Raw genomic sequence first — 15,374 nt, 5'->3', positions numbered from 1 at the left:
TCCAGATAGCTTGGTAGACAGTGCTGGGGAGGAGTCAGTTGTTGTGGTGGAAATTGGCACCAATGTCATGGGGAAGTGTAGTCATGAGGTCCTGGAAGCCAAATATAGGTTGCTACGTAGGAGACTACAAGCCACATCCTCCAAGGTAGCTTTTTATGAAATGCTACCTGTTCCATGTGCAGGGCCAAATGTGGAGTCTCAATGCATGGTTGAGGAGACATGTAGAGACGATTAGATTTATTAGGTACTGGCGAACATTTTGGGACAAGCTGGGCCTGCACAAAATGGATGGGCTCCACTTGAACTATATTGATGATACCCAACCTCAAAGCTCCAGACAATCTCATTCAGCTGTATCATATCTATATAAAAGAGCATGGGTGAAAGTACAGAACCCTGTGTTACTCCACAAGACCAATTCCACCCAGTTGATTCTGGTGGAGACTCTTTATTCTTGGAGAACAGGAGAGGTGCCAGAAGACTGGAGGCGGGCAAATGTTGTCCCCATCTTCAAGAAGGGGAAAAAGGAGGGTCCGGGTAACTACCGACCCATCAGATTGACTTCTATACCGGGAAACGTTTTTGAACAAATCATCAAACAGTCAGTCCTTGAGCATTTAGAAAGGATGGATCTGATTTCTAAGAGTCAGCACGGGTTTCTCAAGAACAAGTCATGTCAGACTAATCTTATCTCCTTTTTTGAGAAAGTTACTACCTGGCTGGATCAGGGGAGTGCTGTAGACATAGTTCATCTAGATTTCAGTAAGGCTTTTGATAAGGTTCCCCATAATATTCTTGTTGACAAATTAGGAAAATGTGGTTTAGATCCTGTTACTGTTAGGTGGATCTGTAATTGGTTGACAGACTGCATCCAAAGAGTGCTTGTTAATGGTTCCTCATCCACTTGGAGAAGAGTGACTAGCGGAGTGCCTCAGGGATCTGTCCTGGGCCCTGTGTTGTTTAATATCTTTATAAATTATTTGGATGAAGGAACAGAGGGGATGCTTATTAAATTTTCAGATGATACTAAATTGGGAGGGGTAGCAAATACAGTAGATGGAGCCAGGATACAGGATGATCTTGACAGGCTGGAGAATTGGGCTAAAACCAATAAAATGCATGTCAACAGAGATAAATGTAAAGTTCTGCATTTAGGTAGGAAAAATCAAATGCATAATTATAGGATGGGGGAGACTTGTCTGAGCATCAGTTGGCGTGAAAAAGATCTTGGGGTCTTAGTAGACCAAACACTGAATATGAGTCAGCAGTGTGATTCGGTAGCTAAAAAGGCAAATGCAATCTTGGGCTGCATTAACAGAAGTATAGTGTCCAGATCACGCAAAGTGATGGTATCGCTTTACTCTGCTCTGGTTAGACCTCACCTAGAGTATTATGTTCAGTTTTGGGCACCACAATTCAAGAAAGATGTAGATAAGCTGGAACGTGTCCAGAGGAGGGCAACAAAGATGGTGAGGGGTCTGGAGACCAAGTCCTATGAGGAAAGGTTGAAGGAGCTGGGTATGTTTAGCCTGAACAGGAGAAGACTGAGAGGGGATATGATAACCATCTCTAAGTACTTGAAGGGCTGTCATATAGAGGATGGTGCCAAGTTGTTTTCTGTTGCCCCAGAAGGTTGGACCAGAACCAACGGGTTGAAATTAAATCAGAAGAATTTCCATCTAGACATTAGGAAGAATTTTCTAACAGTTAAAGCGGTTCCTCAGTGGAACAGGCTTCCTCGGGAGGTGGTAAGCTTTCCTTCCCTGGAGGTTTTTAAGCAAAGGCTATGTCAGCTCAGAGGACTGTCCCTAGCATTCCAAAAAATTAAACATGCTCAAGCAGGTGTTTCTTAAGCATGGAAGTTTAATAAAAGCAAAAAGACAGTTTAAACACAAGATGACTGCAAAGAAGGACTCTAATGGAGCTAGGTGGAGTGTGATACAATTGAAAAAGCATTCTACAGAGCAAGATACAGTGAAACCATAGTAACGTTCAGATAAGAAGTTTCTCAGAGACTTCAGACCAAATACTTCAGGCTTGGGAAAGCAACCTTGAACCGTTGCCAAGCTTGCACCTGGCAATTACAGGACTTCATTTCAAACGTAGCCTGCAAGTGAAACAAGGGCCAGAGTACACAGCATAGGAGCAAAGGTCTGACATTGGAGCAAAGGCCTGACAGGCTAGATGGCCATCTGTCAGCAATGCTGATTCTATGAACTTCGGCAGTTCATGGGAGGGGGGAATCTTGGCCATCTTCTGGGCAATGGGTGTGTTTGGGGGAGGTAGTTGTGAGTTTCCTGCATTGTGCAGGGGGTTGGACTAGATGATCCTGGTGGTCCCTTCCAACTCTATGATTCTATGTCTGGTTAGACAGAAAAAAGTGAAACTACCAAAGGGCTATGCTCTTAACACCAAATCCATATTCAAGCCAGTGGATAAGAATAGAATGGACAACTGTGACAAAGGTCACTGAGAGGTCCAACAGCATCAAATTTAAACGAAGATCGACCACCACTGCAACTAAAGCTGTCGCGGTACGAAACCCAGGCAAATGGAAACCAAACCCAGGCAAATGGAAACCAAATGGAAATGTGTCAAGTGCAGATGTGTCATCCGGGAAGCCCTGGAGCTGCTCTGCTACCAACTTCTCTAGAAAAGGTAAACTGAAACTATCCTGTAACTGGCTATGATACTGCCCTCTTACAAATCTGTGATGAGACCACACTTGGAATATTGTGTAGAGTTCTGGTCACTGCATCTGAAAAAGAATAGTGTAGAGCAGAGCACCCAAAATGATCAGGGAGACAGGCAGCTGTCCTATGAGAATTAGTTGAAACTCTTAGGGCTGTTCAGCTTAAAAAATGGCAAGTAAGAGGACACATGATAGAAGTCTATAAATTATGCATGGTGTGGACAGGGAGAAGTTTTTTGCCCTCTCCCATAATACTAGAACCTGGGATCATCCACTAAAGCTAAAGTGTGGGATATTCAGGACAGACAAAAGGAAGTACTTCTTCACACAGGACTTAGTTAATTTGTGGCACTCACTGCCACAGGATGTGGTGATGGCCACCAACCTGGAAGGCTTTAAACAGGGAGTGGACAAATTTATGGAAGATGGGGTTATCAATGGCTACTAGACATGGTAGATATCTACTCCAGTCCCAGAGGCAGTATGCCTCTTTGTGTCAGTTGCTGGGCAGCACGGGCAGAAGGATGCTGTTGCAGTCATCCTGCTCGTGGGCTTCCTAGAGTCAGCTGTTTGGCCACCATGGGAACAGAATGCTGGCCTTGATGGGCCTTTGGTCTGATCCAGCAGGGCTCTTCTTATGTTCTTATTTTTAATTGATAAAAGAATTCCAAATTGAACCAAGCAGCAGGTGTTTTTATAATATTTTAAACTGTTTCGAGTAAGTCAGAGAAACTTGTATGGCATTGCAGGTGCTATCTTACAAGAGGCATTCTGCCTTCTCTCCCACACTGCAAGGAGGGAATCCCTCTTCTAGGATGGGACAGTCATAACACAACATGTGAAGTATCTGCTAAAAGAAAGTAGGTGTTTTCTATAGAATTAATCCAGTTTTATCAATCAACTGTAAGGCCTTCAAGGTACATAAATAATATTTGTTGAATCGGGACACAGACACAGCAGATAAACAAAATTTCCTGACATAAGCACAGACCTTAAATAGCATAGAAGGTAAAAGATGCAAGGCTTAAAAACCCTTGTAGAGAACAAAGACAAGTTTCTATCTAGAAATTGTTCTATTCTTATCTAGAGGTGCCAACTGGAGAGCTTCAAAATAAGGAACATGTGAGAGAGTAATCAAATGTATCATATTAGAAAATTAACAGGGCTATATTAGAACATGCAGTCTTCATAATGAGTTAGTTTTTACAGTTATGGTCCATCTTTTCTTTCCCATGAATATGTCTATTAATACTAAATAAGGATCAGGTCCTTGAAATAAAGAGCTGGTAACAAGCCTATTCCTTTTCCGGCTTAATAACAGTGTGTTCATGGGAACAGGTCCATTTAATCAATGAAATCCAACAACGCCAAGTGAGTATTATGCCTCCTTCACCAAGGGGAGAAGACTGTTGATGTTGTCACTACCACAGGAATTATCCAAGGAATGTTTACAGTTCAGGCTAACAGTATCATTTTCTTCCTATCTGGTAGATTAATCAAGAGACAGCAAACTAATGGAAAACTGTTGTCAACATTACATATCTATTTTTAAAAGTATCAAAGTTACTGGGCCCTGCAGTTGTATTGTGATTGTATAGCAAGTATGGTATAGTTGGCTGGACTAGGAACTGGGAGTTTTAGACTAGGATCTGGGAGACTCAGGTTCAGATCCCCACTCTGCCATGGAAGCTTCCTGGGTGACCTTGGGCCAGTCGCACTCTCACAACTTAATCTACCTCACAGGGTTGTTGTGAGGAAAAAGGTATTATAAGCCTGTTGGGGAGAAAGGAGGGTACATATGAAGTAAAAAAAATAACAAAAACATGTTGTTTGTCTACGAGAAGCTAGACATAGCACAGAATTTGCATTTATCATTTATTACTGTGGCAAAACAGGCCAGCAGCACTTCTCTCAGCTACTGCCTGTTTGCCTAGGCAGTGGATCTCGGAAGGCTCATACACGTTCTCATACATATACCTTTCCACCTATTTCTGTCCCTTTGCGCTGCCACCACTCAGATCTTTTCTTTAATAAACTGCATCTCTGAGTGTGTAGTTTTTATTTTATTTATCCATAACAAGAAGTCAGGAGCAAAAGAATCTGAAAGGCCCAGCTATTACGTATACAATTATGTATACTCAGGTGTATACAATGGCTACGTTTACTGATATTCAAGGAAGCTGCAGATTAACACAGTAAGTCATTCTTAGCTTGGGGCTTAATAATGCAAGCTTAAAGGTGGACAAAACAGTAAAAAATTCATCTAGAACAATATGCATGAAAGGGTTCTACAAACCATACTGATTGTGTAAAACTTTTCAAACTTACTTTGAACAACCATGATGCAAATATTCTCAGTGGTGGAATTAAAACAGGAGGTGAGGGAGTCGATTGGTTATCCAGACTGATCGCAAGATTGTCTCTTATCTAAATAAAAGAAATCCATGCAGTTAGTCAAACATTCAAAATCTCAACAAGAGAAAATGAAATACCATGTTTCTCTCTTACCCTTCTGTAGGTAAAGAATAGGCTTCACTGTTTTTGTTTTTTCGGCTGCTCTCTTGGAAAATCCCAAGCTCAAGGGGGCTCTTAAATTAAAGAGAATGTAGCTGGAGCCTGAGACAAGAAGTTCCCTGTGCTAGTCATTGACTTTGATCCTGCCTAGAATTTATATGGGTGCAAGGAGGGCACTTTTCATGAATTCTCCTCTTCTGTGGTAGCCCCAACTGCCCCCTTACTGCTCCTGGGTGACCCGCCCCCCAGGAATAGCTTGGGTGGGAATCAGAGGTCTCCCGCAGGAGGGGGGGAATAAGAAAGCATCACCCCTCCTTCCACCCACAGAAACTGTAGGTGGGGTCCAAGCCAATCTCTTGCCACACCACCACCCTTCATCACACAGGGTGTCAACGCAAGGCCAGTGAAATTTTCTCCTCATTGCAGATTATCTTCTTTTCTTCTCCACTGTCATGAGATGGGGGTGGTCATATAACTGGCATAGTTGTTATAAAGCCCATTCTTTCTTAGGAAATATGTCCCAACAGATCACCAGTCAGAGATATACAATGGAACGGGAAAACGGTTTGCTTATTTTAATGTCTCATTTGTAGGATTCTTTTTAACAATTATTGTAATCCAGTTAGTATAAGGTAATTATTGAGCTGTTCTTCCCTCTGTTAGATACATAGGAACAATTGCAGAGGTCAGGAAATGTTGAAAAACATACATTCAAAAATTAGAGTTGGGAGACAGTTGATACTTTTTGGTTCTTGTAGGTTATCCGGGCTGTTTAACCGTGGTCTTGGTATTTTCTTTCCTGACGTTTCGCCAGCAGCTGTGGCAGGCATCTTCAGAGGGGTTGGGTTGAGCTGAATCATTCTTTGTTAGTCTGGAGGTTTTCAGGACAGGAAGCCAAGCCTTATTCATGGCTTCCTGTCCTGAAAACCTCCAGACTAACAAAGACTACAGTCAACAATAGCCATGCAGATTAGCTTTGGATTTCACACATTAACAGATCACTTCAGGATACAATGGTTCCATATTAACATATCACACCCTCATTAGCACATTATCTTGATACTTACAGGACAATGATTAGCACATTACCTTTGATACTTTTTGCAGGACAATGATTCAGCTCAACCCAACCCCTTTCTGACTATATATTACTCTTCCTACACAGTTGACACTGAGAGACACTGTTCTTCAGTGTTACTCCTCTGAAGATGCCTGCCACAGCTGCTGGCGAAACGTCAGGAAAGAAAATACCAAGACCACGGTTACACAGCCCGGATAACCTACAAGAACCAATGAACTCTGACCGTGAAAGCCTTCGACAATAAGTTGATACTTTTATTTCATATATTTAAGACACACTTCATTCCAATAGTCTATCGTAGTGTTAGCCATCTTGAGCTAAGAAGAAAGGCAGGGTACCAATATTTTAATAAATAAATTAAGCTGATTTGGGGTATCCTTCCACCTTTGCGAACCCCAGCTTATTTTAGCAATCTAACAATCCCTTGTTACCACAGAGCTTTTATGCTTGCTTGCCTGAATGTCGCTCCTTCAGCAGTGCTAAAAGGTATATACGCTAACTTACCTTATTCAGATAGACTCTGCCCATGTGACCTGAAGAGAGTTGACACATTCTCTCATATGATGTTGGAATGTCCCCTATACAATACGTACCGCGATCAATGGATTACTGCTATTCTAATTAAATTATCTGCCACCGTACCAAAAGACAAAGTAGTCCCCTTTCTGCTGGTGGATAGAGATCCAAAAAAAACACCGGTGGCGGCCAAATATCTATCCACCATATTTTCCTTAAAGAAATAAAGGCTCCCCATTTACTGCTCAAGACCTTTGGGACAAGGGAGTTTGAAAGGAAAATGAGTGAATAAATACATTCATAAAATTTTAAGAAAAGCTTTAAAAAGTGTTACTCAGTGATTTTCTGATAAAAAGATGGTCAACAGTGCTATGTGGTTAATTATTTGAGCAGCCAACACGGTTCAACTTGTTTTATTACTAATAAACTGCATTCCACCTTACCTTTGCCAATTTGTACCACAGCACATAAAGATATTCAAAAATTCTGGCATGTATTTTAGGAGACTGAATATTGTTTACATCTCCAAGAATTCCCAATATTCTTCGCCATAACACGGCAGCAGAATCTGGATGCCATCCAATGAGATTCCCACCAGCAATTATACTGCAGTCATCGGCAAGGAACTCAGTGCTGTCTAGAAGAGGAAACAGGGTTTTTTTTTATTAGTTACTAACAACATGTTGAAGACAGCAGGAAAATAGGAAGACCAAAAGTTGAAGGCAACAGAAAAATAGGAAGACTAACATGAGATGGATTGACTCAATAAAGAAAGACAAGGCCTTCTGCTTGAAAGACCTGAGGAAGGCTGTTAATCACAAGACATTTTGGAGGGCACCGATTTATAGAATTGGCATAAATCGGAAGCAACTTGACAGCACATAACCCATAAGATGTTCAAGGATGCGCAAAAGCAGGCTTGCACATTAAGCACATCTACGTCTGCTCTGCACACAGATGCTTCCTCTGGGATCCCCATCACTGAGGGCTGGCTGCCCAGTGTCACATATCAAGGGAAGGATTTGTCTTCAGTACAGTTTCTCTAGGACAATACTTTTACTCCCCCTCCCCATAGGAATAAATAGCTGCCATTCATTTATACAGGAGAAAATAAAGGGGTGGTACAGGAAGTCACAATTGGTTTGGGACTACCCCTTTTATCTGCCCTTGGTGGCAATGGCCATTATGAATCAGATGTGTAATGGTATTTATGAAAGATCACCAGCTGGGGATACAAAAGGAAAAAGTCACAAAATATTCTCTACAGTAAACATCCTAGAGCTTATTAGAAAACTAAAAGGACAGCGCCTAACAATTCATATGAGAAGAGCAGAGGACTCTGAGACCAAAGGCCTCAGGGAACCATTTTTATCACATCTAATTAAGAGGCAACCTAGACCAGACCGCTTAACTCACTCCATACTACACAGTGACTGGATGGCCCCAAGGGGAATGGCTGATCATGGCAACCTGGCTCAAGACACTGCCCAAACCGCCACATAAAGAGGAAGCTTCAAGCCTAGGGCAACCTCCTCAACAGATGCCCTCAGACCTCTCGGGAGAGTAGAAGGGATCCCTTGTGCAAATGGGAGTAGGGTAGATAAGGAAAAATATTTTCAGACTCCATCCTGTTATAAATGAAGCAAACAGTTACCGTTTTCTATTATTTTAATAGTGATCCGATTTTGTTACAATTAATCAATTTTTCCTATTTAGAGACATTTTCTTCTGAAAATCTAGCACTGGCAAAGAATTCAGTATTTGTAGATTTTGGCCAGACAACTTCACTCTCCTCTGTTATTTTCCTGTTCAATATGCTTAGCATTTCTACCTGATATTGACTTGAAGCCGTGTTTACATTGAACTGACAGTATTTGATTAAGTGGCACAATCCTGAATATTGATGAACTTAAACCTGATTCTACCTGATATTGACTTGAAGTTGTGTTTACATTGAATGAACCTTTATTTGATTAAGTGGTGTAATCCAGAATAGCGATGAATTGGAAATAGATTGAGGAATTGAAAACCTCTTCTAAATTGATGTTGATCTGAAGCTGTGCCTGCGCTGGGCTGACCATATCTGGTGAAGTCGTGCAATCCCGAATATTGATGAACTGAGAACTGACTTCAACAACTGCGGACCCGAAGTCATGCCTCTGCAGGATTGATTGTACCGATTGGCTAGCCGGCAGTCAGTGGTCAATTGAGAGGGGGGCGCAATCTTGCGCGATGCTCTAAATCCATCAGCCTTATAGATAATCTACCGCCTGCAGCAAACCTCCAGGTCCTCACACCTGAAAGCAGTCAACACCTCAGAGATGACAAAAACGAGGAAAAAGACCACAACCCAAAAAGAAGAAGATTCACGAATGGATGACGTCAAGTCCCTGATAATACAACTTGGCGAAGATAACAAAAAAAGGAAAGAGGACACCAAACAAAGCATCCAGGAGTCGCTGCAAAGGATAGAAAAGAAAATTGACGACAATGCCAGAGTTCAAAACACTACAACTGAAACATCAGAAGCTAGAAGAGAAGCTAGAGCAGCAAACAATAACGCTTCGGGCACACAAGGCGAAACACCAAGAAGCAGAAGAAAAGTTCGACCTTCAGGACACCATCAATAGTGGAAATAATTTAAAACTCAGAGGCCTGCCTGAAACCTTTGGACTAACAGACTTGGAAGCTGAAGTACAAACTTGCTACACGAAGCCTATGGTTTCAGGCGAGACTTCCTGCAAATTGACAAAACATTCAGAATTGACTCAGCCTTCACAAGAAAATTCCAAACACCGAGACGTCTTGGTAAAATTCTCTAGCCTGAAAGCCAGGGACGAAATACTTAGGGCACAAAGAAGCAAGAGACTGTCTTACGAAGAGAGAGACATCTCAGTCCTCACAGACTTGTCACCTGCGATGATCCAAAAGAGAAAACAACTCAACGAACTGAGAACTATACTTCAGCAAAAGAACATAAGATTTTGTTGGATTGCACCCTACGCCTTAAACATCTATCAAGAGGAAGAAGGATCATCAAAAACAAGGAAGAAGCTGACCGACTTATAGGCGAATTATCTTCTGACCATTCCTTTCAATCGGAAAGACCAAGGGAACACCTCAAACGATACGAGAGCTACGGCTCCACACGTGACACAGAGACTAGAAAGGACCGAAAGAGCAGAGCAACAACAGAGGAGGTTGTAGACGTGGAGCAGGCCGACCAAAGCACACGCACAAAAGAGAGAATCCAGATCAACAGAACAACAGGAGCATCCACGAAAGAGATCCTGCCGAAGACACGACAGCTGACTGGTGAAGCCGAGAAGAACCAGAAGGGGACTCCAACACCTGCCGGAATTTCTACAGAGGAACCAGGAAAGCACTAATCATCTGAAGTGGTTGCAACAGAATAGCAAGGAAAACCTAAAGATAACGTTGGTGAACGCCAACATCTCAACTCTCCAACCAAAAGGAAAAAGATATTCCACAAGCTCTTGAAAACATCATCAGACATTACTTGCCTCCAGGAAACCCATACCAAAGATACACAAGAAAAATACCTGCAATGCAACAAACTAGGGGCACTGTTTGCCTCATCATCACGAACCAAGAAACGAGGCGTAGCAATCTACATCAAAAGCAACAAGCTGACAGTAATTGACTCAATAAAAGATGGAAAGGGAACATACCTGATCCTATTAATGCAAGGCGCAGGTGGTCAAAAGTTCACAGTAGCCAACATCTATGCTCTGAACCAAGCGAAGGAAACGTTCTTCAGGTCATTTTTTCGAGAACTAACGTATTTTCAGCAAGGAGAAGTACTGATCATAGGAGATATGAATGGAGTGATGAACACAAAATTGGACAAATCAACGAAATACAAAGGCTGTAAACTACCGAAGCTGGTCTTTCAATTTCTGGAAGACTGGAATCTCACAGACGCATGGCGATACAAACACCGAGCGGAAAGAGACTACACTTTCTTCTCTACCCGACATAAGTCTTACTCAAGAATCAATAAGGCCTGGGTATCCAGCTCCCTACTCAACAAGCTAGGGGAAGTCAACATCCTGCCTGCAACCCATGTGGACCACAATCCCATCGAAATGACCCTCCGGGGCTCAAGGACAGGGTTAAGAAGATGGAGAATGAACAACAACCTGCTCTTAAGGAAGGAAATTCTGGAACAATGCCGGAAGGACATCAAATCCTTTCTCGAGACCAACACGACCCCGGGTATGGCGCCCAGATCCATCTGGGACGCCAGCAAAGCCTACATGAGGGGAAAGCTAATCGCACTGGCATCCAGGCTAAAGAAAGAAAGAGAGCAAGTACTGTCTGACCTACACCAACGACTGCGTCAACTAGAAGAAGAGCACCAAGAATCAGGAGATCCTCTAATTTATCGGAAAATCTCCAAGCTGAAACACCAAATTGCACAGGAAGAATTGGAAGAAATGCAGAAGAAAATGAGATTTGTTAAACAAAAATACTTTGAACAGGCTAATAAACCAGGTAAATTCCTGGCGAATACGCTGAAAAGGGAGTCGGAAAAGAAAAGAATTCTGGCGGTCCAAAAAGGAGACAGCCTCTCCAACAAGGAGGAAGACATCCACAAGACTTTCAGAACTTTCTACGCGGACTTATATCAAAATACAGATACGGAACAACTAGGACTAAAAGACTATATCAAATCTGCCAATCTAAAAGAATTAACCGACGATGACCGGCAACTACTTAACCAAAAGATTACGACACAAGAAATTATGGATGCATTCAAGAAGCTAAAACCCGACAAAGCGCCAGGTCCAGACGGTCTAACCGCAAGCTACTACAAAGCGCTTGAGGATTCCCTGATCCCAATTCTAGAACAGGTCTACAATGACATACTACAAAAAGGGGAGATACCAAGGTCCTGGCAAGCTCACATCTCACTCATCCCCAAGGCCGAACGAGAGAAACACTCACCTAAGGCCTACAGACCCATATCCTTACTAAACGCGGATTAAAAAATTCTAACGACCATTCTAACTGAGCGGCTCAAAAAATGCGTTCACAAGATAATTCATCCAGACCAGACGGGCTTCATTCCAAGGAGGCAACTGAAAGACAATGTAAGAGTGGTATTAGCGGCAATACAACATGCCAAAATGCACAAGAAAAAGGCTGCAATGCTATTTTTGGATGCAGAAAAAGCGTTTGACAATGTGTCATGGAACTTTCTTCTAGCAACACTACAGCAAATGGACTGCGGGAAGGAATTCATAACTGCAATATGGGTAATATACCCAACCCAAAGTGCAAGACTGTTGATTAATGGGGCACTGATGGACAACTTCAACATAAAGAAGGGAACAAGACAAGGATGCCCACTATCACCACTCTTATTCAACCTAGCCATGGAAGCACTGGCTAACAAAATAAGACTAAACAACAAAATCAAAGGACTAAAATTTGAAGATCAGTGTAAGCTCTAGCCCTGCGGCAAAACCATAAACAGATTCCAGCAGACGGCAAGTCCACGAAAGCAGTTTTATTTGGTTTGAATCAACAGGTTTCAGAAGCCATATTCTAAAGGACACTAGTAAGGAGCAAAGGCAAGGTGCAGAGCATATATGGAAAAGCAACAGGAGATAACTGGTAACCTAGACATCCCCCCTCCCAGAGGCAGGAAGGAGCATTTGGCAATTCCCACAGTATGGGAATTTATGAAGACTAAACAAGGGGCACAGATTGGCCTTTAACAGAACAGCACAACAGCACCTGGGAGCAGCACAATCGCACTACCGCATACCATCCCCCTGGCTTGCTCCTGACAATCAGGAATACAAGATTAGAAGCTATGCAGACGATGTAGTGCTGATCTGTCAAGATCCTAAGGCTTTGATCTAAGCACTCAAACACGAAATTGACTGTTTCAGCTACTTCTCCGGATATAAATGTGAGCTCCAGGTTGGGAGCGCAGCTGGATTCAAGGTCAAGTAGCTCAGAAGTTTGTTATGATGCCCTGCGCCCAGTTGGCGCGATAACTGTAATGTATCATGGGAACCAGGCTCAGCTTGGTATCCAACGGTGCCTTTCTGATGTATATGTTTCTACCTGCCCGCTTCCCCTCCACTAGAGTCCTCATACCTTTTCCTGTAAGTTGCTGCGATACACCTTATGCTTCCCAAATAAACTGCTTCTTAGATTACTCTGTCTGGACGTCTGGTGATTGGGATTTGACAGGTGAACTCAGACCTTACAATAAGTTAAACACACAAAAGACCAACATGGTCTTTTATAATCTGACCAACCGGGAAAAATCGGAAATCCAAGAATTCATCCAATGCTCAACTCCAAAGAAAAGTGTCAAATATCTGGGAATAAGAATCCCAACCGGAAACGACACTGTTCAACTTGAACTACAGAGAGACATGGTCCAAAATCGAGAAAGACTTAGACTGATGGAACAGGTTACAAATATCTTGGCTTGGCAGAATCTCTACAATCAAGATGAACGTACTACCAAGAATAAACTTTCTGTTTCAAACGCTACCAATAGACACTAATAGATTAATGGCAAAACACTAATAGATCAATGGCAAAGAGCTATTAACAAATTTGTCTGGAGAGGAAAGAAACCCAGAGTCAGGCTTGCGGTGTTACAAGATGACAGAGAGGGGAGGACTGTCACTACCGGCAGCGCTGGTAGCTATCACGGATTGGGTCCTATACCCAGAAGATCGTAAAATCAAACTGGAAAAAGCCCCGCTAGGAAAAGGCTTTCATTTTTGGCTATGGTCAAAAACTCCAAAAATACTGCCCAAGTCTCTGCACCGGGATTCCATTACCTTCAATCTGTTGAAAACCTAGAACTCCCTGAGATGGATGCTTAGTCCGCATGTGTCAAACCTGATGTCACCTATCGAAGCATACCTGGATCTGGGAGGTAGGAAACTTAACGACCACCTGACTTATGGTGGGCTTGTGAAGGAAAATCGCCAGATCAAAACACTTGAGGAGCTAAAGGCAGAAAACGTCAGAATAACATGGTTTGCATACCACCAAGTAATCCACGGACTAAAGACTGAATACAACCCCTCCGAGACACCCACAATATTTGAACAACTGATAACCAAATCCCAAGATCACCTGCTCTCCAAAATCTACAAGATGCTGCTGGCCATGGAGAGCCCTGAGGAACAAGTCAAAACGTGTATGATAAAATGGATGCAGAACTTTGAGGAAACGATCCCAATGCAAGAATGGGAGAGGATGTGGAACTCTGAAATCGAATTCTCAAAGTCCCAAGATGTCCGAGAAAACTGGTACAAAATATACTACCAATGGTACCTGGCACCCACAGACTTACAATGTACAAATCCAGCCAGGCGAATTGCTGGAAGTGCTCGGAAACAGAAGGAACCTTTTACCACCAATGGTGGACCTGTAAAAAAGCTCAGAAATATTGGAAGCGAATACACACAGAGATTCTGGAAATGCTTCAGGTGGATTTCGACTTACACCTGAAGTTTATGCTCTTAGGAACAGTACCATCCCAGATACAGACCATGCAAAAAGAAATGTTCCAATATGCGGTGACGGCGGCGAGAGTTCTATATGCAAGATACTGGAAAAACAAGGAAATCCCAGAAATATTTGAATGGGTCACAAAAATGATGGCGTACGCCACAATGGCAAGACTAACAAACCTAATACACGGCATGCAATTAGAAGAGCACCAACAAAAGTGGCGACCATTCTACGAAAGGTACGGATGAGAATTGGTCTAGGCCATCCCCAAACCGCAAGGACAGCGCACTCAGGATTCCACCCAAGCCAAAGCTGGGAGAACCCGCAATTTTTACTATGAGACAGACCAAACGTGTTTTTGTATGTGTGTATATAAATATAGACAGACAGCATTTCAGGACAAAAACTCAGTAATGAGTAGTATAGATTTGCATGATGAAGTGTAAAACCTTCCCTATTTGCCTTTCCCCTTTTTTTTCTTGTTTCTGTACCCCTTTTAAAAATGAATAAAAGCATTAAAAAAAGAAAGAAACATCTTTCAAAGAGTTACGGTGCTAACTTTTGAGCCTCAAACAACAAGGGACAAGAATTGCCTGAACCACAAGCAAACATCGGAAGCTTTTGTCTGTTCTGTAAAAAGGAATACAAGAGCTCTCTACCAGATGTGCTTCTTGAGAGGATTAATGCAAGGTAATTCCCCAATCCACTGGAGGATGGATTGTATGATGTTTTAATGTGAATGCTTTCTTACTTATTAATATCTTACATGTCTATTAAAGTGGTGGTGGAAAGTGTGGTCAAGCCACAGCTGATTTATGGCAACCCCGTAGCGTTTTCAAGGCAAGAGACATTGGGAGGTGGTTTGCCATTGCCTGCCTCGTGGGCTGAGAGAGTTCAGAGAAAACTGTGACTGGGCCAAGGTCACCCAGCAGGTTTCATGTGGAGGAGTGGGGAACTGAACCTGGTTCTCCAGATTAGAGTTCACTGCTCGTAACCACTACACCATGCTGGCTATCTATTAAAGTACAATTGTTCTACTAGCATTATATGTTT

The 15,374-nt window shown here is 42.5% G+C and overlaps 1 protein-coding gene across 1 annotated transcript in view; it reads right to left on the bottom strand.

Annotated features, from left to right (window-relative positions):
* Nucleotides 1–15,374, bottom strand: part of RALGAPA2 (Ral GTPase activating protein catalytic subunit alpha 2) — a 186,195-nt gene that overhangs the window by 106,059 nt on the left and 64,762 nt on the right. Inside the window, exons 21-22 of the mRNA XM_056862277.1 lie at nucleotides 7,247–7,440; nucleotides 5,021–5,119 (exon numbers count right to left, since the gene is read on the bottom strand). Coding sequence (XP_056718255.1) covers nucleotides 5,021–5,119; nucleotides 7,247–7,440 — 293 coding nt within the window. The remainder of the gene's footprint in view (nucleotides 1–5,020; nucleotides 5,120–7,246; nucleotides 7,441–15,374) is intronic.

Source organism: Euleptes europaea, chromosome 17 (genome assembly GCF_029931775.1).
Source record: "Euleptes europaea isolate rEulEur1 chromosome 17, rEulEur1.hap1, whole genome shotgun sequence".
Taxonomy (NCBI): domain Eukaryota; kingdom Metazoa; phylum Chordata; class Lepidosauria; order Squamata; family Sphaerodactylidae; genus Euleptes; species Euleptes europaea.
This window is presented reverse-complemented; position numbering and strand designations above follow the sequence as displayed.